Source organism: Tachypleus tridentatus, chromosome 7 (assembly GCF_004210375.1).
Source record: "Tachypleus tridentatus isolate NWPU-2018 chromosome 7, ASM421037v1, whole genome shotgun sequence".
NCBI classification, from domain to species: Eukaryota; Metazoa; Arthropoda; class Merostomata; order Xiphosura; family Limulidae; genus Tachypleus; species Tachypleus tridentatus.
In genome coordinates this window covers 194,194,831-194,222,399 of record NC_134831.1, presented here as the reverse complement: position 1 = coordinate 194,222,399, position 27,569 = coordinate 194,194,831, and the positions used below count along the sequence as shown (strand labels likewise).

The 27,569-nt window shown below is 30.9% G+C and overlaps 2 protein-coding genes across 3 annotated transcripts in view; one reads left to right on the top strand and one right to left on the bottom strand.

The window, feature by feature from the left end:
- Positions 1–2,420, top strand: part of LOC143257614 (heterogeneous nuclear ribonucleoprotein R-like) — a 44,730-nt gene extending 42,310 nt beyond the window's left edge. Inside the window, exon 11 of the mRNA XM_076516608.1 lies at positions 2,282–2,420. Coding sequence (XP_076372723.1) covers positions 2,282–2,296 — 15 coding nt within the window. The 3' untranslated portion in view covers positions 2,297–2,420. The remainder of the gene's footprint in view (positions 1–2,281) is intronic.
- On the bottom strand, positions 715–22,773 carry LOC143257615 (AFG1-like ATPase). Of its 2 annotated transcripts, none has more exons than XM_076516609.1 (13): positions 22,619–22,773; positions 16,217–16,362; positions 15,303–15,363; positions 14,876–14,977; positions 14,546–14,679; positions 13,886–13,985; positions 11,938–11,996; positions 10,327–10,406; positions 8,587–8,657; positions 7,536–7,636; positions 6,337–6,477; positions 5,840–5,962; positions 715–4,525 (listed from the first exon to the last, which is right to left on the bottom strand). In XM_076516609.1, the coding sequence occupies exons 1-13, from the start codon at positions 22,743–22,745 to the stop codon at positions 4,406–4,408; spliced, it is 1,365 nt and encodes a 454-aa protein (XP_076372724.1). In that variant the 5' UTR covers positions 22,746–22,773; the 3' UTR covers positions 715–4,405. The 2 variants fall into 2 exon arrangements, with proteins under 2 accessions (XP_076372724.1, XP_076372725.1); XM_076516610.1 differs by having other exon boundaries at positions 1,424–4,525; positions 14,546–14,649.
- Between the last annotated feature and the right edge of the window lie 4,796 nt (positions 22,774–27,569).

Here is a 27,569-nt window from a genome sequence, read left to right as displayed (position 1 = left end):
AGGCAAGTTAAGTAACTCATGATTGAGTACTAAAGTCAAGGTATGCACTGTTTACTATCACACAAATGTGTTGGACTCTGTACTACACTTAATAGCTATTTATGAAACAAATCTATGGGTTTCAATTGTACTTCCCATTCTCAAGGCAACTGGTATGGGTATTAAAGTACAGAACAACATTTTTTACCTTCTTAGATCATCTTCAGGTTAAAAAGAATTTGAAAACTCTGTTAACCCGAAGAAGGTTGAAACATTCTATACTTTATTTTATTTAAAGTTTTAATGCACATACCAGGTGTCTTGAGAATACATTTTTACTTCAAGTGGATTTCTTGTCATCATGAAGTACTTCCCATTCTACCATAAACTTCTTTAAACAACTGCAATATGAAATGGGTATTCATTCTATTACATACAAAGACATATTTATGCTATTTCTGCATATAACATCTGTGAATTTCTTTGTGATTGGACTGCTCCAGCCTTCATAGTTACCTTTCTTGGTGACAAAGAAGTAACTACACTTGCATGAAGTGTCGGTGAGGGTGATATTTCAGTCTCTGTCCTTCATAACAGGGTTACTGGACAAGAAGCAGATGCTGTATGCAGAAATTTGTGAAAATTTTTGTTTTTAATGGGAGGAAAAACAATGCATGTTTACAGTGTTTTAAGTTGTATAAATATGGTCATTAAATAAGAGATTAACAAGATAGATACATGCCAGCTTGATATGGGGCATCTATAGCCATTTTTATTTGTGAAATTAAATCTTTTAACAAACAAACTAATTTCCTTCATGTAAACATTATATACTCAGCTACTATAAGAAAACAGATTCTACTGTTTTAACCCTTAATGTTAAAAACAGGTTATTTAATAAGTTCCAACTGATTGTGCAGCTAATTTATTTTTACAGTTACAAAACAATATTGAATGTTTGTGTTACAACTAATTAAAACAAGTTTATAATTTGAAATATTACATTAAAAGCACAACTAAAAATTATGCTTAATTTCAGGACAATTACAGTTTAAAATGTAAAATTTAATAGGTTTATTTTGTAATTCCTACTCCATTTCCTGAAAACAAAATAAATGGACAGCGTTTTTTGTAAAGAAATACCTGAATGTTAATGTTATTTATTTGTGAAGGTGCCAAGAGTATAAATATATTGTAGTATGTTTGGTTAAAGTGGTATATAAAGTTACAATAATAACTATCACATTATTTAAATTTCAAATATACAGAGCATCTTTCCAGAGAAAATGCAAACCTTAAAATATTTTGAGCAACTTAATGAAAAACAACATAAGAATGAAGAGAGAAAAAAACATTTATCAATGAAGTGTTTTGTGAGATTTTGATAGTTTCTTTTCTCTCCAAGATGAAACTAATTACAAAGACAAATTATCTAACAAAAACATTTTTTTCTTTTACTTCCTAATTTAATAATACCTATTAAGTAACATCTGATTGAGGCAATGGTTTTTAGTTGATTAATATTTAAGAAAAACATCTACCTGTTTTATTAAGTGTACAACAGATGGCAACATATTATCAAAACCTAACTACTGCAGTTTGACTGGTTTCAGCCATGCCTGTTTCATCGTATTAGTATGGGATGTACATACATTATGACCCGCATAGGGTACAAACTTCGTGGAGAATGCCACCCTTATATGAACATCAATTTTTCACAGGTGATTTACCAACCAACAGATTGATCAAATTAAGTATTTTAAGAATAACAGAGTAAATAACTATGTTGGCAATGTGATCCTGTTAGTATTCTCTATCACTTAAAACTTGTACAACCATGAAAAATACTGAAATAAGTGCCTAATGTATAAATAATCTGGTTTTATAATATAAATAAAAATTTTACAGACGAAATCAAAGTGTTACAATATCTCACTGATAGTAGACAAAAACTATGTAATTCACGTTATTTTCAGTAAAAATTACAATGGATAATTTTACCTCAAACTGTAAAGTTGTGCAAATAAATAAATCGGTATATCCCTAAAATTTGAACTTAGATGTCTCGGACAGTTTCAAATATCAACCTATGCTTATGTTTTCTATTAGAGTTAAAAATAGTCCTTGTCAAAAGAGAATATGTTAAAATCACGTAATGTGAAATAATTTTTTATTATTTTAATGCAGATAGCTATCTCTTTGTTTAACCTAGAGAAAAAAGGATAGTACACATACTAAAAAATACTATTTTAATTCCTAAAGAAATGTATTAATATTTATGTTATTCGTTTCTCATCGGCAGGTTCTTCTGGGGTGAATAACGTAAAACCTTACAAATCATTATAATCTGAAGCACCAAAGACTATCTGGATTAACCCAATTTGACTGTTTTAACTACTGCAAATTAGCACCATTCTTGTCCTACAAGAATTAAGAGAATTATGGTCATAGTACACACCACTTTTATACAGGTACCATATTAAAATATTTTTGAAGGTGATTTTGATGGGCTATGAATTATAAATGCATAACAATTTAACCATGATAAATAATGGACAATCTAGTGCGCATTCTTGTACATTTTTGGAAATTAAATTTTTCACAGCATTTTTTTTTTTTCATATGTAGGCCAAAAACAGCATGCGTTTGTTTATAATTAAGTACAAAACTAGGCAATGGGCAATCTGTGCTCAACCCATCACAGGTATTAAAAACCTGGTTTCCAGTAATGAAAGTCAGTAGACATAATGCTTCACTACTTGGGGCAACAGAATGTGACAAAGTTACAGTGCATTATTTCTCATATTTTCATATGTGACTTGCTATTATTTACTACAGAGAAAAATATGAATTTTCCTTTTAATCCTTACAGTTTAAAATAGAAAAGCAGTTGTAAGCAAACAATAATTTGGGGCTCTAGGAACAAAGTTACCAGCTATATACTACATTATTTATTTATAGTGTTGTTTTATACACAGTTCAGAGAAATAAAACATTAAAATTGTCATAAAGAATTTCATTAGGCTAAGTCCTTGTTTAAATAACTTTATTGTGTAATTATCGTAACACTGTATTCTGTTTAACTGTATAAACAAATGTTTTACCCAAATGTCATTTTAAATTATTGTGTTATATTTTTATATGCTTGGGCAAAAATAATAAGCCCATGATTTGAAATATTTTCGTATATTCGGATTTGCAGCCCACTATTATCTGTTAAGAAAAAATAAAACTTGGAGTTTTGTTTGTTTTTATAAGCAATCAAAAATTTGGTATACTGGGAAAAAACAATCACCATTTATATATCATAATGCTTATTTGCAATGCCACTATTATCTTTATAATACAAAGCTGGTTGGTTGGATAGCTGTGTGTTACTCACTAAAGTGAATCCTTAAAATAATGCTTATATTTGAAACAAATCAACTGTGTGTAATAAAGGAACAGGTTTACATATTTACTTAATACTTTATCAATATTAAACAGAAATCTGCTCAAGGACAATACGTATTGAACATGGCATAAAGAAAAACTATAACACCATCATTAAAGCGGATATTAAACACTGTTAAACAATAAAAATATGGAGAATATGTACTTATAAACACAAACAATGAAGGACATTAGTTGGTAAGAGAGTTAACCAATTATCGGTTCTTTACGTGCTCAATCTATTATTCTACATAGCTAAATCATGAACCAAATAAAATAAACCTAGCACTTACTGAATCAATTAATACCATCACCTAGTGTTCTCCCTGATTTGTTTGTATGTAAAATTATGCATTAAAATATTTTCCATACAAAATTACAAAAAAAAAACTAACTAAAATTAGTAATGGAACTGCCTTCAGTAAGTGGCTGATTCAACCACAGCTGTTGTTAATAGTAGCATTTAATATTAGCTTCCCTAAGTTGGTTCTCAGCCACTAGTAAGCCTACTTACTAAGTACATACTAATAACCAACAAGTATTAGAAGATTTCTTCTTTTCCAACATCCTCTGATGTACAAAGTGATGTTATCAATATTATTAACACTCTTTTTTCCCCATACAAACATACACTAAAAATGTTTTCTTACCAATTACATTATTCAGTTAACTCAGTCACTACTCTTTATAAACAAAACAGTGAACAATGGAACAATTAAAAGATACTTTCCTCAATGTTTTAAATTAGTTACAAATTGTCATTTTAAACAGAAACCTATAATATATACTGAAAGTGATTCCTATATTTTTTTTCCTGGGGGGCAAAACTACATAAGAAAATAAAAAAAATAAAATTCTGTATGGCCTAAAATACCCTATGCTGCATCAAAGTTGTAATAAACAACTAAATTTCGTCATGGATATATTTTAGTGGTTTATAAATTACTCCTATCACCAAAAATGTAAAAATGTAACAACTTGTGTTTGTGCTGTATCAAGAAACCTCTTGTTGTTCCCAATACTCTGTGGTTTGCATCTCAACAAGCCGTGAAATAGTGCGATCAAATGCAAAGATTTCTTCCTCACCACTGAAAATACTGGCTTTGCTGCTTTCCTGAAAAGAGAGAGAGTAAAAACACTTAGATTCACTTTACCTTCATAATTATGGTCATGACAAAATATACATCAAACTAGTAATGATTATCAGCTAAGTTTTCTGAAAAGACTTACCTAATCCTTCTGTTAGCTTGTCTAAGTTTCAACCATATTATCTGTTTGTGAAAACTAGTCTTTTTTGTCTAATAAATATTTAACTGATATTTCTCTTTCATTTATTGTTACTGACCACAATTAATTATTCATGTTATCTCAAACTTGTTTTTTCTATGTCTATTGCTAAGCCTTCACTTGCTTTAGGTTTAATCTTAAAATTATCAGTAATACCAATAATCTTGCTATCAGAGATACCACATCACAGCTTCTTTCAATTGACTAGTCATACATAACTTCACCGAGTTGTTTAACTATTCCTATAAAAATAAAACAATTAAGTAATGCAGTACAACTGTTCATCTCTAAATTGTCAACCTGAACTAAAGTTCGTGCAAATCAATATTTGCACGGAGAAATATCCGCAAGCTTTTCTAACTTTCCAGTATGTTATCTGTTACATAGGCCCAAAGTGCAAACCTAATACACCAACCTAATGTAAAACTTATTACAGCAGTAATAACATCAGGTCAATGAATTTAAACCTAATATACCAACACAAGACTCTTTACTCCCACTACAGAAGTCCAAGTTATTCTGCTACTAGCATAAGTATAATTATAATGCTAGGTAAGATATTATTAAGCCAGTCTATGGTACAAATCATCACTTTATTTTAAAGTATGTAATTATTACTCCAACTTAGGCATATACACCAGCTTCTGAAATACCATTATTTTGACATTTAAATATAAACTTTCCTTTGGTAATGTGAAATATACTAAAAAGGTAAAAGTAAATGGCACATTTTGCTACTGTTTGTTATTCAAGTTATCAAACTAACAGAACATACAAACAGTAGCTATACGAAGTAAAGACATGAATAAAAATCAATATTTTATCATCAACACATTTTGGCCAGAATGCCCTCCTTCAAATGTAATATAGTATTTGAAAGGACATGCTTCTTCAAATATCAAGCTTACAACAAATGTATTTGTAAACGATAATTAATTACTCTCAGTCTTTCATTCCACAATGACATTTTACCTTAACATACTTCCATGATACAATTATATTACTTTGTATTGTTTCTTCTGTGTAATTTGTTCCCATAAATATATTTTTTCTTATCATGTGAAGCATAAATGGGTTTTCACTAAGAATACCATTACACTAGTAGTTCAATCAGATGTGTGTTTCTCCCTACACAACTTACTGAAGACTGGCTAATGTCAAGATCGTCCATTAATTTCCTATTTTCATCTTCAGTTATGTCAGTATCCTCCACTGCTATAAACAGCTTTTCTGGAGGAACATCAGCTGAACATAAGATTCTAACCTATGAAAATGTCAATATTTCTAACATGAGGTACAATCTCTAAGTATCAATATTTCTAACATTAATGTAATATACAATCTACAAGTATCTTTATTTCTCACATTAACACACAACTCAAACAATGAGCATTGAGATTTCCAACATTAACACAAGATTCAAACCTCAGGACATCATTTCTCTTATTAATATTATATTTGGACCCAGGTTTATCATTTTTCTAATTACTGCAATAAGTTTTAGAGAATACAGTCCACAAGAAGTGCATGATGAACTCTTGAAATATTCAAGCAGGTGAGACAAGTGATACTATGTACCTATTAAACTACAAAATATTGTACCCAACAGATCAAGTTAAATACAAGATACTCATTAACCTTGTGGTCATAGAAGGTATCAATGAGTGTAATGAATCTTCGAGCCTGGGTTTTCTGTTTCAGGGTGAGTTGTGGTATGTTTCTGATGATAACTGTATGAAAAGCTTGACTCATAGCTAGGTAATCAACAGCACCTAAAGGCTAGACAAAGGAAAATAATGAGTTTAGTAACTTACATGATAAAAAACAGGTTAGAATCACTTGAAAGAACACAAAATTGAAAATTATTGTGTACATGGAGAAGCAAATTTCAAGTGTGCATATTATAAAAATTGTTGCATTCTAAAAGATAAAAACAATAAAATATGATCCCTCATTTTTAGGTGGGTAGTGAAACTGCACAAATTTTAGTTTAATACTGCATGTTCTATATATTTCTGACAATACTTCTCAAATACTGCAAATAAATGACGAAGTCACAACAAAACATGAAAAAATGTTTGTTTGTATTATAAAACATGAACTTTTTTTAATTCTTTAATAAAATTTCAGCTGTTATTAAAATAACAAATAAAGGCTTAAATGTTTTTTCTTAATTGCACATATTTTGAATTTTTAGAAAATTAATTTTATAACACATTTCTTTGTACTTCTCTAACCTTATTGTTTAAAACACTTTTAATACTTTGTTACTTTTAAATGAAATACAAAACAGTAACAGATAAGTTAATATTCAAATAAGGTTCATCTTAAGAACTGCTTTCCACTTAAACAGAATCTGAAAAAAACATGGTACAGAAAATAAATAAAGATACACCTTGACGAGATCATTCAACATATTTTAGGTTGAAGTTATCATCACAGCATCTTTTTTAAGCTACACTTTTATATGATTTATGCACCAAATTGCTTGTAGGTCCTTAATTGTTGGACACAGGTTCTTAATATAGTCACAAAAACTGGAACAAAAACAATTTCTGACATACTAATTATTGTCAATGTTCACTACGTATTTTACGTTAAAGAAATGAACAACTTCCACTAACATATTTTATGACCATTGTAGCATGCAAAAACATAAAATTACACAATCTGGTTCAATATGTAAACCCAACACGTACAAGTTGGTAATATAAGGGTTATGATAAAAACAGAAAAATATATATTACTGTAGAAATACTCCACTTATAAAATGTAAAAAAAAAAAGTCATTTTAGTAATGCCTTAAAAAAAGACATTTTCTCTGAGGATATACTTACTCTGTTACAAAGTTCATCAAAGCTGCAATCAACAACCCGACCACATGTAATAGGAAACACAATATTCCTGCGTTTTATCCTTAAGATCTTTCTTCGTACAACTAGAAACAAAATGTGCAAGATATTCATGTCCTTATTAACCTACATGAATTCCACTGAGGCCTAGTTATACAATATTTTAAAGACAGTTTCTATGAAGTTAAATTAGATTTAAAATTTGGCAATATTAGTTTAAAAGTTCTCTGCATATATTCAACTCACTCTGTACTTGTCACAGACTTCAAATGAAACTAGAATAAGCCTAGTTCTGCTGGAACTATGAAATCTTTATTTCAAAGTTAGTTTGATTACTGAGATTCTAGTCAAAACAAATAACATATAACAACTAACAAAAACTCAGAGAAAAGGAGTTACATAAACACCACATAAAAGCATTAAAACTTACACAAGAACTTTATAAATATTACATAAAAAACTGAAGTTAAATTTAAAGTTCTGTTAAAATAGCATCAAAAAATCAGTTATACAAACATCACATACAAAAATGTAAAATTCAAAGCTCTAACATAATTAACTCATAGAAAAAAATATAAAATGTCACATGCAACAGCTAAGAAAAACCCATAGGAGCGTGCTGTAACTATTTAAATATAGACATAACCATTGTTCCCAAAACATACACAAGAAACAACATAATTTTCAAGATACAACTTTCACATATTCAGAAGGTAGGAAATGTATACAGTACTCGTTAAACCTAGTAAACATGTTTCAACACACAGAACTAAATATCTTCTACTGCTTACATGATGCATTTAGACTGACTGTAATGTGTCTGTATAAAGCTGTTGATTTATGGCCTAATTAAGAGATAAGTATCAAAAAACAAACATACAGCACACTTAATTTTTGTTATACATAGAGGGCTACCTAACAATATTATAAATAAATTGTTAAATGGTTGAACTCACAGTCTGGACCAAAGAGAAGTAAATGAACAATTCATTTTATCTCAGAAGCTTCTTGTCAGAGTAATTATAAAAGCACTTACTATCATTTTCTTTGCTACACAAGATTTTGAAAATTGTGTTAAGAGAATCTTCTGCATCATCCTCAGACTTTCTGTAAGTAGAAATATCAAACTCATATGACATTAATACCTTTGTGAACCAATAAATATTACATCACACATGCTACTCGTTACTGTGTTAATTAAAAGGGTTAAACAAAATTTCTTAACTATAGCAGATATATTTTTGTAAAGAAAGTATGAAAGTTGATACTCTCCCTATTTCTGTTATCTTTTGTTGAACCACATTTCTACTTCTTTGCAATATTTTGGAATCACCCTCTTAACCAAATGTCCACTAACTCTACTGAATCAACCCCCTTATTGGATAACGAATATCAACTATAATTCAGAAATTACTAGTTGTATGCACATGAAATATGACAGACTTGTATTAAAGTGTACAAGTCGGTTGCACACAAAAAAATAAAAACAGTTACTCACATTCTTGTATTCAAAATATGTCTGTCAATTGACACCATCAGTGTGACTGATTCAGACAAGTCAGAGTGAAAGGGTTTGTTCATGTGATGAATAAAATGACTTACGTTTTTGTACACTTTGTGTATTGCATTTGCATAACCTCTAGAACCACTTAAATGTAAATATACTGTTTTATTCAGTATTCCTGTATAACATATCCCGCATTTAATTTCCTCTTTGTTGAACCATTTGTAAATGTGCAATATATAGTACCATGAATAGTTGACAACATCATATCATAACACCACCATGGACTGTACACCTTGATCCTACCTGTGTATATAGGGTAAATATGTACACTCTTTCCTGGCAAAATTTAAATACTTTTTAATGCTACTGTCCTTTATAAATACCATGTTGTAGGTAAAAACAGATTGTATATTGTTATCTCTGTAAAACACAGACGAAAATGTACTCAAATTAATACTTATAGACATTTTAGTTTCATATCTACTTCATTGAGAAAAAAGAGTTTGTTTTACTACTGAGTTTTATGCAAATAAGTATATGCTACCCATTCCTAATTTAGAAATGATAAACTATGAAAAAAGCAGTTAGTCAACACTAACCACCTCTGCTATTTTTTAAACTCTTTAGATAGCTGAAAGGGTGAGCATGTAGGCGACATACTTTAAACCATCAGCCTGGAACCTACAAGTTGAGGACCTTAGCCACCAGACCATAACAGGCCTCAGAATTTGTTTCCTTCACAAAATTCCATGATTTAATAACATATTTTTCCAAAGCTCAGAAACAATTATAAAACACATTGACCTAAAAGGTCAAATTAATTAGAAGAAAATCAATTACATAGATTACTAGTGGTTTCAACAAACATCTCAACTTAATTCTTTCCTTTTTTTTTTTCAAGTTTAAAACGTTTTCTACAACTGCAGACAAGAACTACTACTAAAACATCTTTATAACACTCTGTTAATATATTCATTGACTGAGGCCTTAGAAAGGTGAACGAGTAATTAATTTTACCTCTTATCTATGGTCCTAAAATACAATAATCAAATTACATATAATAAAAAAATCGTACTTTAACACAAATGTTTACAGAACTTTCCAGTACGTGCCCAATATATACTATGGTATATATATATATATACCATATATATATTTAATGTTAAACCACTTTCAAAGACAAAAATACATATTTTCTCTATTTTCTTTTCACAAACTCTAAAGAGATAGATGTTTAAACAACTGGATATAAGACAGATTTGTACTTACAAGAAATACACTTTCTGCCTTACAGCTCTCCTTAGCCGATAGTCAACCTCAGACTCAAGAGGAATGGTTTGACAATGATCCTAAAAAACAAAGTTCACAGGACCATGTTCAATTTAAAAAATGTAAAAACTAAGATAATTATATATGAATTAATAATTTGAAATTGGACATAAAGAATAAAAACTTATTTGAAAATGTGCACAAAGAATACAAAATTATTTTTAAAGTGATAAATCTAAAGGGAAGGCAGTTAGTCAGCACCACGTCTCTAACTCTTAAGCTCATCTTATTTTAATGTCACCCTTATAATGCACGTACAGCCAGATAGGGAGATGCTTGACTTGTTTTTTGGTACAAATAACAAAACTTCAACACAATTTGGCATGCTAACTACTGGACTATGCTTGCACAGATAACAGCATTAGCCACAAAATATATTTGTTGGTGACAACTGGCAAGTGTTCACACAAACAACCGTTACCTGTTTATCTGTCTATATATATATTACCCTTCACCCCACTCGTGATAGAATTTTCATGTAAACATTGAGAATTTGGATTAAATATTTGGCCAGGCTTGTTTTTGTTCAACTCAATTGATACTGAAGATTGAAGTTGCAAAAGTAGTTTCAAAGAAGAGAGAACACAGGAATCCAGTCAATTCAAGGGTGCAAAGAGAACACAATCAAGAGTGGTGAGTGAAGTACATAAAGACGCAAGTAGACGAAATATCATTCAAACGCCCCATGGTCATAGCCAAAGAGTAGCTAGGATCTATAAATCCAAATATCTCAGAGTTAGTTGTGGAGGGAATTAGAATACCACAGTTAAATTGTTTAAAAACACTGGCAAGAATCGAACTCATGATCTCCTGTTTACTATTATCTAGTCTGCTGACCATAGGTCTAAGTCTATGAGGCCTTGCATGCAAGTCTATTTGAGAGATAAATTCAAGTTATCCTAACTAGACAGAACATATTGTAAGTTTAATATTTCAGCATCCATTAGAGAAGAAAAGAATGTATCACTGAAGTTACCATTACCAGTAATATTACTCATAAACTTGCATCACTAAACAAATGAGTCAATATGTCCTCTACTGTTTGTATAAATAAGAGTTTCCTAGCAAGCAATTAAAACACAACCACCTCTGTACTACATTGATTCAACTGTTCAATAAAAAAAAAAAGACTTCTTGATATGTAAAGTTCCAATAATTTAAGCATGCATGCCTGTTGAGGTTAGGACCCAACGAATTAAAATACACTTTCTTTCTCCTTTTGAATATAATTTTGTTTACACAACCAGATGTTCAACTATTTTCCATATAATAACTTTCCATCTTTTTCTTTTTAAATAATGGACATATAAAACAGTCATTGGTTGGAAAGAGTGTATAGAAACGTTATTTTGTTTCTCTCCACCAATCATATTAGTAACATCATCACAAACGTTAGAATCAATGGACGATCAGCATACAGCATTATTTGTCATGTTTTACTAGCAAAAATATTTACAAAAACATGGATATAAACTGAAAACCTTTTTGGATATTAACAGGAAAGTTAGTTATAAGTTAACTTCTTATGCTAAAGGCAAGGACATTTCTTACCTTGAGTATCTTGATAAACGGTACAAAGTTGCTTCGTTGTAAACCGTTCTTGTAAAGATCTGAAAAATATATTAAGTTTCATTTAGAGTTCTAAAAAAAAATCATTAATCATTTTAACTAAAAGTAAATACTAAACCAGAAACATGAATAAAATAATGTTAGATGAACAGTATTAATAATGGTATAATTATTCTGACCATTATTCTCATCTTTGTTATGTGTTTTATTATTTTCATAATGTTTTGACCAGTTAATTCTCTGGCCGTCATTCGATGTTATGTCAGATATTTTTGTATGCATCACAACCAAAAAGCTTTCTGTGAAATTAGCAATATTCAAACCACCAAACTCATGATCCTGAAATACAGGCACTCTGACCAGTTGGCATCTGGGATCATAGATATGGGGGCTTAAATCTTGATAATTCCACAAAAAAACTTTCTGGTTATGATGCATACAAAATTGTCTGATATAACATCTGTTGATGACCAGAGAATGCACTGGTTACAAGGTTGAGAAAACAATAATACACATAATAAAGACAAGAATAATAATATGAATAATTATATAATCAGTATTACTAAATCCTTGTCTCACTCATCCCATAATACTATATAGATGTGAACATTCAGGCTGGAAAAACTAAAATGATTTTACCTTGAAAACCAGTCCTGATAAAGAAGAAATTTGTTTAAACTAATTATTTAGTAATAAAAGAATTACAATTTTAAAAAAGCATATACACTTATAGGTTAGTCTTAAAAAAAAAACAATTATTAGTTAGGAAATACATTTTAACATTAAAAACATAAAAAAAATTAATCTCACAACAAATAAACTGTATGTTTAGGGTATTTTTTGGTTAAATGACAGAGAAGATAAATTAGTATTAATGGGTAACAACATTTGGACCTAAATTACTCTTTAGAAAAAACATTTTATTGATCATTTGGAGAAATATTTTTCTACAGAAATAAAAAACGATGTATACAAGATTCAGTCCATGTCCATGCATAAGAAAAAATAGAACTGATAAAATAACTACATTCTACAGTGAAGCAAAAACGTTTGATTTGTTTCAAATTTTGCAGAAAGCTACACAAAGACTATTTGTGCTAGCCATCCCTAATTCAGCAGTGAAAGACTAGAGGGAAGGCATCACCACTAGCTGCCAACTCTTGGGCTACTCTTTTATCAACAGAGGGTTAGGCTGCAACATAATAACACATCCACCAGCTGTAAGGGTGAACACATTTGGTGGGATGGGGATTTGAACCTGCAATCTTCAGATCGAGAGACAAGTGCCCTAACCAACTGGCTACGTAGAAACCAAAAAGCAAATAGATTTTAATATTATTTAGTTTAAGTATCAATTAAAAAGAAATTCTGCAGTGTACTGCTCGATTTTGTAACCACTTCATTATTCTTGTGAAAAATTATGGAGACGTAAGTGTCGTTTTTTGAAGCTTGTTGATCCTTTTTTGGTGTAATTTAAACAAAATTTTACATTATGCTAATCATTTCTTTAGAATGAAATGATTAATTATTTGTTTGTTTTCTTATGCACAAGTTACACACAGGGTTACCTGTGGTCTGTCCATCATGTGTATCAAAACCCGCTTTCTAGGATTATAAGTCCGCAGACATACATCTGTGCCACTAAGGGGCAAGATTAATTAAAGACAGCATTTATGTAAGAGAGGTTTTATGGACTACATACTGGTAAATTAAAAGAAAGTATTAACAATTAAAATGTATTCACTATTTTTACCTCTTGCCAAATATCAATAAAAACGTATAGTTTAATTCCTTAAAACAACAATTACATTACTGATTTAAGCCTTACTGCGAAAAAAATAAAATAAAATTCTAGAGAGAAGACATGTCCCTTTGAACCCTCAGACAAGACCATACATATTGAACCTAAATTACAGAAACATTCACCTACCATCAGGACAACGGTTAGATGTAGCTAAAATTATTACACCGTTCTTGAACAGCTCAGTAAAAAGCCTTTTCAAAACCATGGCATCACCAATATCTGTAACCTAACAGCAGAAAATCTTTACTTTAAATAAAAAACGAATAATTAAAAAATAAAAACTTCTTTGTGAAAATACTAACTGAAACTGTGAGTGAGTAAGCTCAAACAACTCTAATCAATGTTAACACTATACATATCAAAAAGTATATTATTTTTCTTATAGTTTACTTAACTGCAAAGATAAATTTGCCAAAGTCCATATAATGATTACAAATATAAATACTGGTTTAAATCATAAACAGATCCTCTTAATGCCTTATAAAAGAAGATATTATGACTGAATTCACTATACAACAGTCTTTTTCACTATGTGCTCATTATAATTTTTAGGAGTTTGTTTCAAGGGTTATCTGGATATTTTCAAAACTTGCATTCTTTAGTTACCATACAAAAGAAGAATTGCTAATTTCATTATTTTACTGCATGGCGAGATTTGTAGAGGTTATAATGAGAGAAAATATCAAATTGTGTTAGACTTACCGTAACAAACTTTTAAAATCCCCCCCAATAAAAACTAGATCCTCGTGACCTTCATTCTTTAATACAGTTACCTCTTCAACTAACCTGAAATTCATCCAAACATAAAAGCCATGCTTCTTCGCTGAGTGACTTGGCAACAGGAGGAATAGGATCATAACTGGCTGGTCGTTGCTGGATTTTCTCTCTTCCTACTATTTTGGATTTAAATTCATGAATACCTAATATGAAAAAATATACCAAATATCCAAAGTTTCACCTGTTTTTATTGTTTCCATTACTTAAGATTTCTGATTAAAATATAATGCAAGATTCTCTCTCTCTCTTAGAATTTATACAATATATATAATTTCTCTGAATTCATCTATAACTCTACACACACACACGATCTTGTGGTGTTTAAGGTGAGAAACTTACGTGCATGAACATCAAGCATGAATGAATGAAAGTGGACACGTCTTTTGCTCTTTGCTTCACAGTGGTCATGAAACATGTCCATTAACATTGTCTTCCCTCTACCTATCAATAGACAAAACTGGATATGTACACACAAACACAGGATTTATTCTGCATAAGATTTTTAAGGCAACAGCTTTTCAAAAACTTTGAAATATTAACAATAGTTTATGGTTACAAGATTTGCCTTTCTATTACAGAAGGAAGTTGGTGTTGAAATGAGTGTAAAAAATGCGAGTATTTAACAGTACTTTCTTCTCAATAATCCCTAATTTTTCAAATTACTGCACAGTAACAAAATTCTAAATCTTGTACACGAATTGATCAAATGCAATACACAAATTCTGTGATTATCACTCTATAATCACAACTAAAGCTATAAACATACCTACTGTTCCATATAAATAAAGCCCTTTAGGTACCATATGCTGCTTGCCAGTTCCAAAGAACTAAAAGACAAAATCTTATTAAAATCAACAGTTTGAAGAAACATTTTAAAGTAATATTACAAAAGAAAAAGTGTGGAAATGTAACATTTTATGTTCAAAGCATTATCATTCTTTAAAAAACTGATTCACTACTTAATGCAATAAAATTTTAATTAAATATGAAAATCAAAAATATAAAAATACCAAAACTCTTTTGTAATTTGGAACTAAAAATTTAGTAAAAGATTTTAGAATTTTAATTCAAAATATTCGTCATTTTTAAACATAACTTGAATCAGTAGACAAAGAAATGCTCTTTACAGCCTTCTCTCCCAAATATACAGCACGTAAAGAGGAGAGACGGAAATCTTTGAAACCATTTTCTCTTGATAAAAGAAGAGTTAAGGGGTATCTAATCAAGATGTTTCAGGTAAGATTATTATAGAGAATTGGTAAAAACAGAGCATCATATTTTTTCCTACTTAATGGTGAGAAAGAAAAGAATGTGGAAAACAAGTATAAATTTTGGAAGAATATAATTCATCTTCAGCTAAGACAATTTAATTTTTCTAACAGGGCAGTTGGCCATTTGAAATGAGTTGCCTTTAGATGTGGCAGATGTAGTAAATTTAAAGGAAGAATTGATAGCTACTTAAATAATAATGGTTGGCTTTGAGTTTGTTTTTTATTTTTAAGCAAATGAGATAGCCTAGATGGTCTATTCAGTCCCTTGTTGTCCTTTTATTTTTATGTTACATTAGTACAAAAACTAATTAAGAAATGAAAACATAGGTGTTACAGTTATGTAATAAAGGTTTGCAGTTAAAACCTTTTATATTTATGTTCATAATTTTCAGAATCATTTGGAAATTACTTTTTGAAAAAATCCTTGTTTGGGAGGAGAGTAGTTTTTTATTTTAGTGTTCAGTTCTTGCAAACATTTAACAATCTTTTCCTGATGTTCATCTGGAAGCAGCTGTCCAGTTTCTACCTTATGCTGATAAAGGGCCACCAGGTTACCTAAATGACAAATAAAAATGCAAAAGGAAAATGACCATGACACTTCTGGACAAAATATTACACTTACTGAAGGTTCCACTTTACAGCTTCTCTAAGAATGTTTTATGAAAACTTTAAAGCTACACAATGATGTACAAAAACAATTCTATTTACCTCTATAGCCAAGTTGTTGGAAACTGACATTTCTGAACTTTACTAAAAACACTCTTCACGCTTGGTGGTCAATAGAATATTATCACTACCTTCACTGCAATAAATTTACAAGGTAATTTGACGAGAAAACTCAACTTTAAAGTGTAAAACATTCAGGACAGGCCTCGATAACTAGTTTTATTTTTACAACAGTGCAACTGACTTACAGAAATAGTTAACCTTTGTAACAGTGGAGGACAGTTCTACAATCCAGATTAACCTTACAAGCATAGATGGAGTTCAAAATATGTAGGTCATGACCTTCAGCCATAAAACATGATGTTTTGAACACTTGCTGATTAAATGATATTTGGTAGCAGAGAAGGGTAAATACCAGATACAATATATAGTGGTACTGAAAAAACACTGAAGATATATATTTTGGAGATTCTATAGATTGTAAAAATACAGTACATAAACTATATGACAAACAATAGTATTTTTAGCCTTCACATGAACATCGTCTCACCAGAGTCTGAATCAGACTGATGTCACTGGTGCAAACACACTTCAGTACAAATACTTTTGTAACTCCTCCAAGTTATGTACAACACATTTATATGTTCCACTAAAATCTTTTTATATTCTACATAGATATTAAATTATAGTCAACATTTCTTCTTATAAAATTGAAGTCAGTCCAAGGGACTGAGCATATGCATATTTGTTTAAGAAAGGGATCGATTATTTTGTAAGAAACAAAGACCAGATTTAAATTTATACTTTTCTAAAAAAACATTTATATAAAGACAACCTTACTTGACAAAACAGTCTCTCAGTCATTGTCTGTATGTTAAGTAATAATGTATATTTTGGAAGATAAAGTATACAAACATGAATTACAGAGTGTAGTATTTCCTAGATGTTTGACTGATCACAAATGAGCTCACTTAATAAAATTAATGTACTGAATACAAACTGATAATGAAACACTAAGTATTTTAGTTTTTTTCTTTAGTACATTTTAAATAGAATACAGAATAATTTTTTATACAGAAACAGCTTATCATTATTTTGAAACTATCAGTTTTCAATCTGTATAGCAGGATGAGTTTCCTCCATATTGATTAAAGATTGGTTGTTCATTGTTGTTATTATTATTATGCAAAGTTTCATGGTAGGTATGCCAACTGAGCCTTTTACATCAAAAAATGGATCTATTTATTCAAAAGAATTTTATTTCTTTAGAAATTAAAAATATGGGTTTATTTTTATTCTCAATCATAACTTGAAACTTTAAACATGTAACAGATTTCACTTCAATCAAATGACAAGAAACAAACATTCCTTTTGAGAAGTCTGAAAAGGACTTAGTTTTTACATAACCATTTCACTGCTGTTGTGTGAAGAACATTCAGGTTTGGCAGAAACCTGAATCCTGTGTCTTTTTCATAATATAAATATAAAACGAGACAATTTGGTACTTCTTTGAAAACCGTCTTTTCACAGCTACACTTGAGAAAACTAAAAACTTAAACCCACTCTTTATTTTTCTGGCAATCATCAATTCACTTTTTAAATTCTTGTAAAATCCTAGCAAGTCATCCTGTATGAAAATAAAGCCATTTTAAATAGAGCCAAATCTTTATTTACCAAATCTTAAAGTGGTGTCCACTCACTGTATTGTTTTTAGAATACAGCACAAACAAATCAGAAGCCTTTATTTTATCGATTCCCTACATAATCTCGGAAACATTAATATTACCACCTACTAATTTATCTTTCCATTCCAGGAATCATCATATTAGTTCTCTTATTCATTCTTTCTAATAAGTCAAATCTGTTTTCTTAAAAGAAAAAGAAAGATCAAATTTGCACCCAGTAACCTAAGTAAGGCCTAACCAATGATCTGAAAAAAAAAAAAAAGAGAGAAAGAAACAGAAAAAAAAAAAAAAGACCAAATTTGTACATATGTAGTAATCCAAGTGAGGCCTACTAGTAATTTGTATATATATAACAGCTTCCTTTGAATTGTGATCAATACATCTACAAATACACCATAATATTCTGTCAGTTTTACTGCCAGCAACAGAGATATGCCTTGATGTCTTGAGTTACTTATCTACCAATATAACAATGTCCTTTTTTCAGTCACATTATTGTGTTCCCATCTATATAAATAGTGATTGAAATTATGATAATCAAAATTCATTATCTTGCACTTACTATATCTAAAAGTCACTTGTTAGATCATTCTGTAGCACCTCAACATCTTCAATACAGCTAAAACTACTAGAAAATTGTCACCTGCAGACTTTACTAATTATACCCCTGTTGTAACATTAATGTAAATACATAAAAGAAAAGGCTCAAATATTGATTCCTCAATACTAATTTCATTAATAACAGTTACCAATTTCAATGAGTTTCATTAACCCTATGCACACCCTCTGCTTTCTAACCTTTTCACACATGCTTACTTTTAAATTTATTTGCTTTACAATGGCATTTAGACCCTATCTACATGCATAACAGTTAATCAACCACAAAAAGAAAACTTACTGCAAAAAACAATAATCAAGTTAAAATAATGTGAAGCAGTTAGATCAAGATTGCCTTGTTAAATATTTTCATGTACATTTGTTATTTTACCAAAAGAATTTCTGATGTTTATATATTAGTTATGTTTGTTAAAAACATATATACACATTAAAAGCAAGAAATGTTAGACTTCATTAGAGTTGAACACTATTTCAATACTTTTTATTCAATAACTTTCACAGCACCAATTGTTTCATACTAAACTGGTTCTCCACCAGACTATTAATGTTCCTTTCAAATAAGCATTAGAAAACACAAAAAATAAATCAAGCATTATAAAAGAATGTCCCAGAACTACTGCACTTTAATGGTCTGTTTAACTGAGCTATAAATATGTTAAGTGCTGCTCAGAGCAGAAAATCATGTTTGCAAATAATACAATTGAAGCAAAATACTTACAAGTGCTTGAAAAAAATAAATATTTAAGGAATCTTGTAAAGAAAAAGCTGCTCCTGTTGTTTTTAAATCATCCAACAGCAAAGTCAGAGAGAATTAACATTTCTGAAATGGAAAGGTTGTGTTATGTGGGTTTGACATTTTTTATACATCAGTAAAGCTTGAAGACTGAAGATTTTAATTTTATATACTGGTTTTAGTATTTATACTATTTGTTTCTAATTAGTTGAACACTAAAAAAATCATATTTCAGCAAAAGTAACATGTAATATGAGTAATTTGGAACACATGCATCAGACAACACAGAGACATGACTAAGAATTTATTTAATGATTTGATTTTGAAATTAAAAAAACAACAATATTAAGTGACATAAGAACATGAATTATGAAATACTTTTGATGCCAAGCTTGTTGTTACACATCAATAGTAAAGATACTTAATTACATTTTAAATATAACTATAAAGATGTTATGACATGCACTCTTTTACCCTTTTGTACACATCGGGTCAGAAGCCACATTTTGCTTTTTCTCATACAACTATTCTACATTTTAACTTGCTAGGCTTTTCCCAACAATGTGATATTCTTAGTTAATCTTTTGTGCAACACCTAAGCAATAGCTTCTTCAAAATATAAGTACATCAAGTGTCTATCCTTTCCATCCTCAGAAAAAGTTAAAAAGATTAGTAATGAAAGATTTATCTTTTGTGAATCCATGTTAATTTTCATTTATGACACAATATTTTGTTAGATGTTTTTGTAAAGTTTCGTTTATCAAACTTTTTCCCACTGCAAAGTAAAACTGCTTTTATTATCCAAGCCACACTTACTGCCACCTATAAAAGCAAATGTAAAAATAAGAATCCTCCAATTCTTAGACAGCTTCAGGTTGTTTAATGACTTGCAAAAAATAAAAAATAAAGGTCTATATACTTGATCTGACTTCCTATAAAACCTGAGGAAAAAATACTTGACCATGATGTCCACCTACTTTCAATCTCTCAAGTTTTAGTTTTAATACCAAGGTATTAATATCAACATGATTCAAAGCAATCCCAATTGTTCCCATTAAATGTCAGATATAATGCAAGTCTTCTCATGAGCATACTTTGAGGGTCCAATTTTACCATTTTAATGGTAATTAACGTACTTAAAAAAACTTGCTTTTAGTTTTAATAGTATAACACAACACACATTACAACAAAGGATCATTTAATCCTTCATGGCTGTCTTTTCACACCCATCTTTGAAAAAAGTAAAAATTTAAATCAACCCTTTATTTTCCAGGAAACCACCAACTTCCCCTCTTAAACTCCTGGAAAGTGCCAGTCTCCACAATTGACAACATCAAGCCATGTTCTGTAAGTCAATGAGCCTACTGGAAAAAAACAATGGTCTTAACTTGAGTTTAGCCAGTCTTTTACAACCTTTAAACATGTGTCCTCTTGTTCTATTATTTTCAGAATATGGCACAAAGAAATCAGAGGAGTTATTCTACTGACATAATAATATTCTAAGCTTCAATACTATCACTCCAACTCTTCCTTTCTCAACAGCATCCCTACATCATTCTTGTAATAACTGTAGCAGCCCTTCTCTGAAACCTGTTTTTGATAGCTCTTTATAATTTCCTGATTTATTTTTGAATGAATCCACAGTTTACCTATAGTTCTGTAAATCTTTCATCTTGTGAACTGATTTTAAACCATCATAGTTGTTTCATTAACTTCATCAAACACCTTTCTGCCTATAACGTACCCCGATTCTACAAAAAACTCATTAAGTCTTCTTTAATTCTACAAATCTTGTTGCATTTAATACACCTAAAGGTAACCCATTCCAAAGACAAACCACCCTATTAGGAAAAAATAAACTCTTAATTTTAAATTTACTTTTTCTAATTCAATGCTCTCTAGTCCTACAACAATTTCCATTAAATACAAAAAAGATGATGCATCAGTCCTATCCATATCCTTTAAAATTTTAATCAGATCTCTTTTAAGCATTATTTTCTCAAGAGATAATAACTTTAAGTACCTTATTCTGTTTTCATATGGCAACTTTTCTATTCAAAGAAGTACTGCTAGGATAACTCCTTTTCTTTGTGCAAAGCTATACAATGAACTATCTGCACTCTGTCCACCAAAGGTAATTGACTCCCCTCCGTATTTCAGTGATCAATAATGTAAACAGTAACTTACTTGCATCATTAAAATATCTTGCTTCTTTCACACTGTACTCCAATTTAGCAATTACTTTTGATTATAGTGTTTAGTGCTTAGTGTTTGTATTTTACAAGACATATTCAGAATCAAACAATATAAAAGGAATTATCATACAATGGAAGTTCCAGAAGAGGTCCTAATAAAGAAATGGGGGGTGTAAGGAAAGCCAAAGGTAGAGGTCAATACAGAGTGTTGACCAACTGATTATTGTTTTTGACTTTGCTAAAAAGATGGCCATCACACAAAGCTACTCAACTCTGAACTATATATTATTAGTAAATACCTCTTCATCTGAACAACCAACCTTCAACATTTTCAATGATAGCAAAGTGATTGGAAGATCATGGCCTACCTATCTCTGTAATTCACTAGTTTTTTCTGGATTTGGCAGGGGCCCTACAAACTTAACAAACACTGTAACCAAAGATTGGTTGTTAATGTTGATATTAGCAGCTGCCACACCTTTTCATTCTAAGAGGTAACATGGATGTCAAATGCGAATGCTGACTCCACTCCCCTAAAGGAATATGTCAGGTTTAGTGGCGGTCGATCGACCGGTTTCAACAATTAAAAGCACGCAAATACAAAGAGCTAACTAAGACTTCTAACAAATATTGGTTTAAACTTTAGAATGTAACATCCTTTAGTGTTTAATTAATTAATGGCTTTCTTCAATAAAAACTCAGAGTTCAACTAACGAATCTAAGAACTACTTGCTTAAGATATTTATTGTTACTTAACCTGTAAATTATTGCTATTTTACTCATAATAATGGCAACATGCTCTCTATGTAATTTATTAATATTATTAATAAACAATATTAATGCCCAAATGTTATCGTGGTTTACATATATCTACAAATTAAATTGTACGATATATTAATATTTATTACTCAAACCTTTTTCATAATAATCACGACGATGACGACGACTGTGAACGAAACAAGTCTGTGTAAATATATACTGCAATTTTCTTTTCGTAGCATGCAAATTCTGCCATAATTGCTTAACACACACCTCCATCATGAACTATTTAAAATATGACCTACGAGTACAGCGCCGCTTCGTTGTACATTTCTTTCGTAATATATATATATATATTAGTTTGTAATAACTTAAAAAACAAGCCGAAACAAAAATATAATGTGGGATTATAAAATGAACCCTAGGTTTTGGAGGTGACTAAGAGTAGGACCCATATTGCGGTGGGGATACACTGTCTATCAGTGTTAACCTACATTTGTCAGTCTCACGTAAGAAATAAAAGAGTAGCAATAGATATAGAAATAGAAATTAGGAGAGCGAGATTTGTGTGCTCAAGCCCACATTTATATCACCCTTCACTGCCTACAAACAACTGTAGAAAGGCGACGGCTCTCCAAAGTAAAGAACAAAAATTAATTGAAATAAAAAAAATAAGGTACTACCATTTCGGGGTAAGTAAATTGAAAACTTGCCTCTTAAAAAGTTATCATTCCAGCCCTCAGTATCGTAGAAAGGCACTATTAATAGCACAGAAGATGAGTTATACTAGTATGAAGTGTCCAATCCAGTTATCTATACAAACAACTATCACTCCCAACCACCATCCATGTATTAAGTCTACTATGAATAAAATCGTGGCAGGTATTTCGATTTAACACTTTGCATCTCAAGAAGAGATACAAAGCAATCGAGGGCGCTCAGAAGAGACCTTCTCTTCGCCCTACTCATGAAGTAAGATTTAACTGGGATAGTGATTGATTATTAATAGCTAAACCGACAAGATTTAAAGTTAACGAATTTGTATTGCAATCGGGTGGCAAAGGTCCACAGGTGGTCCGCAGGAGGTTAATTGTTGACTCTACAAAAAAAAAAACACACACAAGAGGATAGGTACCTGTAGATACAAAAACCTCAGTATCTGCTGTGGGAGGAACGGGAGTACTCCAAGAAAACCCACTTACACGATCAGGGCGCCGAAAAATCTACCCTGACCGTGCCCGGAAGTTGCTGGTAAGAAAATCTGTAGCGGTTGATACGTCTGTAGTTTCAACGAGCATGGGTTGAGTCTGGCATGAAAATGTCTTTTGTGGTTTGGGTCGCTGCTGAGGGGTAACGTCAACGTTGGTCGGAGTATCCTTGTTTTTCTTCTTAGCATTAATTAAAGTATTGCTGCTTGCAGCAGAAATAATTGGCATACAAGAAAATGAAAAGCTTACTGGACGAAGAGTACTCTGGTTGAGAGACTTGACATTTTGAAGATTAGTTGCTCGACGTTTTAGGGCGTTCGGCATTAAAACTATGATTATTATGCTCCAAACAAACCTTTATATGCTGCAAGGTGTAGATCCGCATAAAGTAGTGCCAAGTTTTTGAATAACCTTATTCACGACTAAACATAGTTATTAGAAATTTGAAGTAAAATTTACCCTATTTTTAATTAGTTAAGGCTATTATAGTTAACTTCATAAAGATTGAACAACGTAATGGAAAAGTGCGACATAGCGACAAATCACATATATTGATTATAATCCAACATTATAGTTTGTACCTTGAGATCTTTTCAATTAAGACAGCGTTTCTTGTTTAACCTATTGTTATTTCGGCCTGTTCTTTTAAGTTATAACAAACTAGTATAATTAGTCAGAGGTTTGGATATGCTGTTTTTAATGTAGTCCTTCCTTGTGATTTTGTTTACTTAACTTTATAAAAGTGTATTAAAATTTACTAGATAACTATGCAATTTCCTTAAAATCCAAACTTCCCCATTTTTAAGTCAATATTTTAAGCTATTAACACACATCAGAAATTAATATCCAACAACAAGTATCTCTGGTTATTAAATCAATAAAAGGATTAGTCAAAACAGGCTGGTATATTTCAAACTATTAATTGTAAACCATGCTTTTAAATTAGGAGGTAGTGGATTCATTATATATATTCAGCTACAGCTCCTTCGTCTTCAAGTCTAGTTTTATTTGACTGGTATTTACGTGCAGCCTTTTAATGTCACAGCGGTATGTCTGCAGACTTACACCGCTAACAACCGGGTTTTAATACTGATGGTGGGCAGAGCACAGATAGCCCACTGTGTAGCTCTGTGCTTAATTATAAATAATCAGTCAAATGTACTGCAATACATTTGCGTGCACTTATTATTTAATACTATATACCTCTGCTAACTTCTTTAATTAAGTTGGTTTAGACAATTGACACCGAATGTGTATGTTCAGATCCCCATTCCACCAACATACTCTCTCTTTTCAGCCGTAGGCAAGTCAGTACACTAATCGTTGATAAAAAGGGAAGCCGAAGAGTTGGAAGTAGGCGGAAATGACCAACTGTCTTCTCTCTAGTCTTTCTCTGCTAACTTAATGACTAGTGTAGATACTCCGCGTGCAGCTTTGCGCGAAATTCCAAACAAACAGAAACCATTACCAGGAGGAAGAGCTCTATGCTGAACTTTACCGTCCCTGGCACAAAACATGGACCAAATTCTGACGAATACATACATGTCCCACACCCTTCAGAATGCTACATGCAAGTTTCGAACTTTGTACCACATTAAGTTTATTAGTTTCAAACTATTTAAAAGTGTCCTTTTATTTGTTGTTGTTTATCTAAAGTTAAACCTGGTACTGCTTTTAAACTGTTTTTTTTCTTATGGGTCAAAAAGCAACTCGTGCGAGGGAGAGATTTAGAAGTATAATTTACTTACGTAATGGAATCACTCTCGCTTCGTTGGAAAAATTTAACTTAAATTTTAAAGTTTTATTATCTTAAGTTACCTCCGACCTTTAATAATTATCAGACAAACATTACACAGAAATAGCGTATTTGGTGCATTATTACATTTAGTCTTTATTTTCACCTCAATCACTAGTATTATATCTATCGTTTTCCGTCCAGTTTGACAGGTTCTGTTATTGGGAGAAAAGTCTAGTCAGCATTGAACACAGCAGACAGCGTGTGTGACTACCGTTATAAATTCTTCTTCACATTCACTAACAATTACCAATATAAATTTCTCCTGCTCATTCTGTGGTAAACTAAACCACTCCGGGATAATGTCAAGAGAACTAACTCGCTAATTCAAAAAATACGTGTTTGGTGATAAGTCCTCTCTCATATACATAATGTGCATTCAGTGTTTTGTGACACACAAGGTTCACTGTGAGGCTCAATATTATTCAAAAACGTTATATATGATATACCTGTAATGTAAAACAGCGTATCATTTTAATATATAGCCATATCACGTTTTCTACCTGAATTTAGTACCATGGAATAAAGAAAGAAAGAAAAACATTTAGCAAGTTTATACACAATTTTGGTTTAAGCACGTGGTCCAGACAATCAGTGAAATCATATTTTGGTTGCTTTTGTTCTCTAAAGAAAATATGTTCTCTGTCAGAAGAGATATTGCAACAACGTTAAAGTAATGGTATTTTCACATAGTTTTAGACAATTGCTTCCGTAGTAAAGAGGAACTAAAATTTTAGGTAATCCAAACATGAGGTGGCATGGGAAGACGCCTGTATTACTAAATTAAATTAAGCAATAGGCGAAATATAGTTAAATAACTAATTAGTACTGAGGATTACGAGTTGAAAAGTTATATACGAAAAAAAAAAAAAAAGTCCAACGCCTTGCATTTAGAAAAGACGCTAAGAGAAAAAAAAAAAGGCGTTAGTCACTAGTTCACAATAAGTTAGTGACGCCGATTTGGTAGTCCAGTAAAGACTACTCAAGATAACGCCTAAAATCGGTGCTTTGAAATAACATTCATTACAGCAGATTGTAGTGGTGGTGCAAGTGAGAAGATAACCGGCTCACCCGCCATCACAGAAACCACTAACTTGAGAGTTTGGGTTCTTGTTTTAGGAAAGCCTAATGGATTGCAGAAATTAGTAAATGATATGTGATAACTACAGGCAGATGGTTATGCATACTACTTGATAACTCGAAATGATACAAAGAAAATATCGTTTAAAAATTAATGTCTGGAGCTGAAAGTGCAGTTCTGCAGGACCACTTGAAATTCCATGCCAAACTTCATTCCTGAATGATGAAGGTTCCAAATTTCCAACAAAAGAAAATCTCGTTAAATTTGTTGTGAGATTACTATTTCTTTTATTCAATCAATGTAGGTAGAAGCGAATAATGAAGTAAATGTCTAAAATATTTAGCAACTTAACTTGAGTGTTATATATGTGGAAAACGTTTTACTTCAGTAATAATTACTGAAAGAGCATGTCATAGTAAGAATTAAATAAAACTTGATGTATTTTGTTGAATATTAGTCTCGGAATCAGTTTCTTTATCCCAACCGTAAATTTGTTCGAGTTAGTGATCTGTGACCTCCATTCGCCACTGTATTCTTCGGTTATAATGTTACATTTGTCTTTAAAATGTTAGTGACTGTAATGTTCTTTGCTGGCCGAGCGGATATCTATATATTGCAAGGAACGGATGCTATAAAAAAACAACTACCTGTTACGTAGTGACACTATTTTAAGAGAGAGAATAGGAGAATTTTTACTCACTTCAACAGATTCATCTTGTAAAGATGAAGTATCCACAGATCCTATAAACTACTGTATGAATATCTATACAACTGTGTAAACTTATTTTCACTTTGCAACATAAGATTGTTTTACACTTCAAGTAACACGTGCACAAGTTACATCTTAATACTGAATCTGTTAATTTTCAAATTTATATTACTCCACAAATTTCCAATTTCATCTGTCATAAAGTGCTCCTTTTGATACTTACACAGAAATCAGTTTATCTCTGAATACCTGCAACAGACCTAGTTTGTTGTTAAACTACACAATGGGCTTTACTTGCTACATCAATACTAAC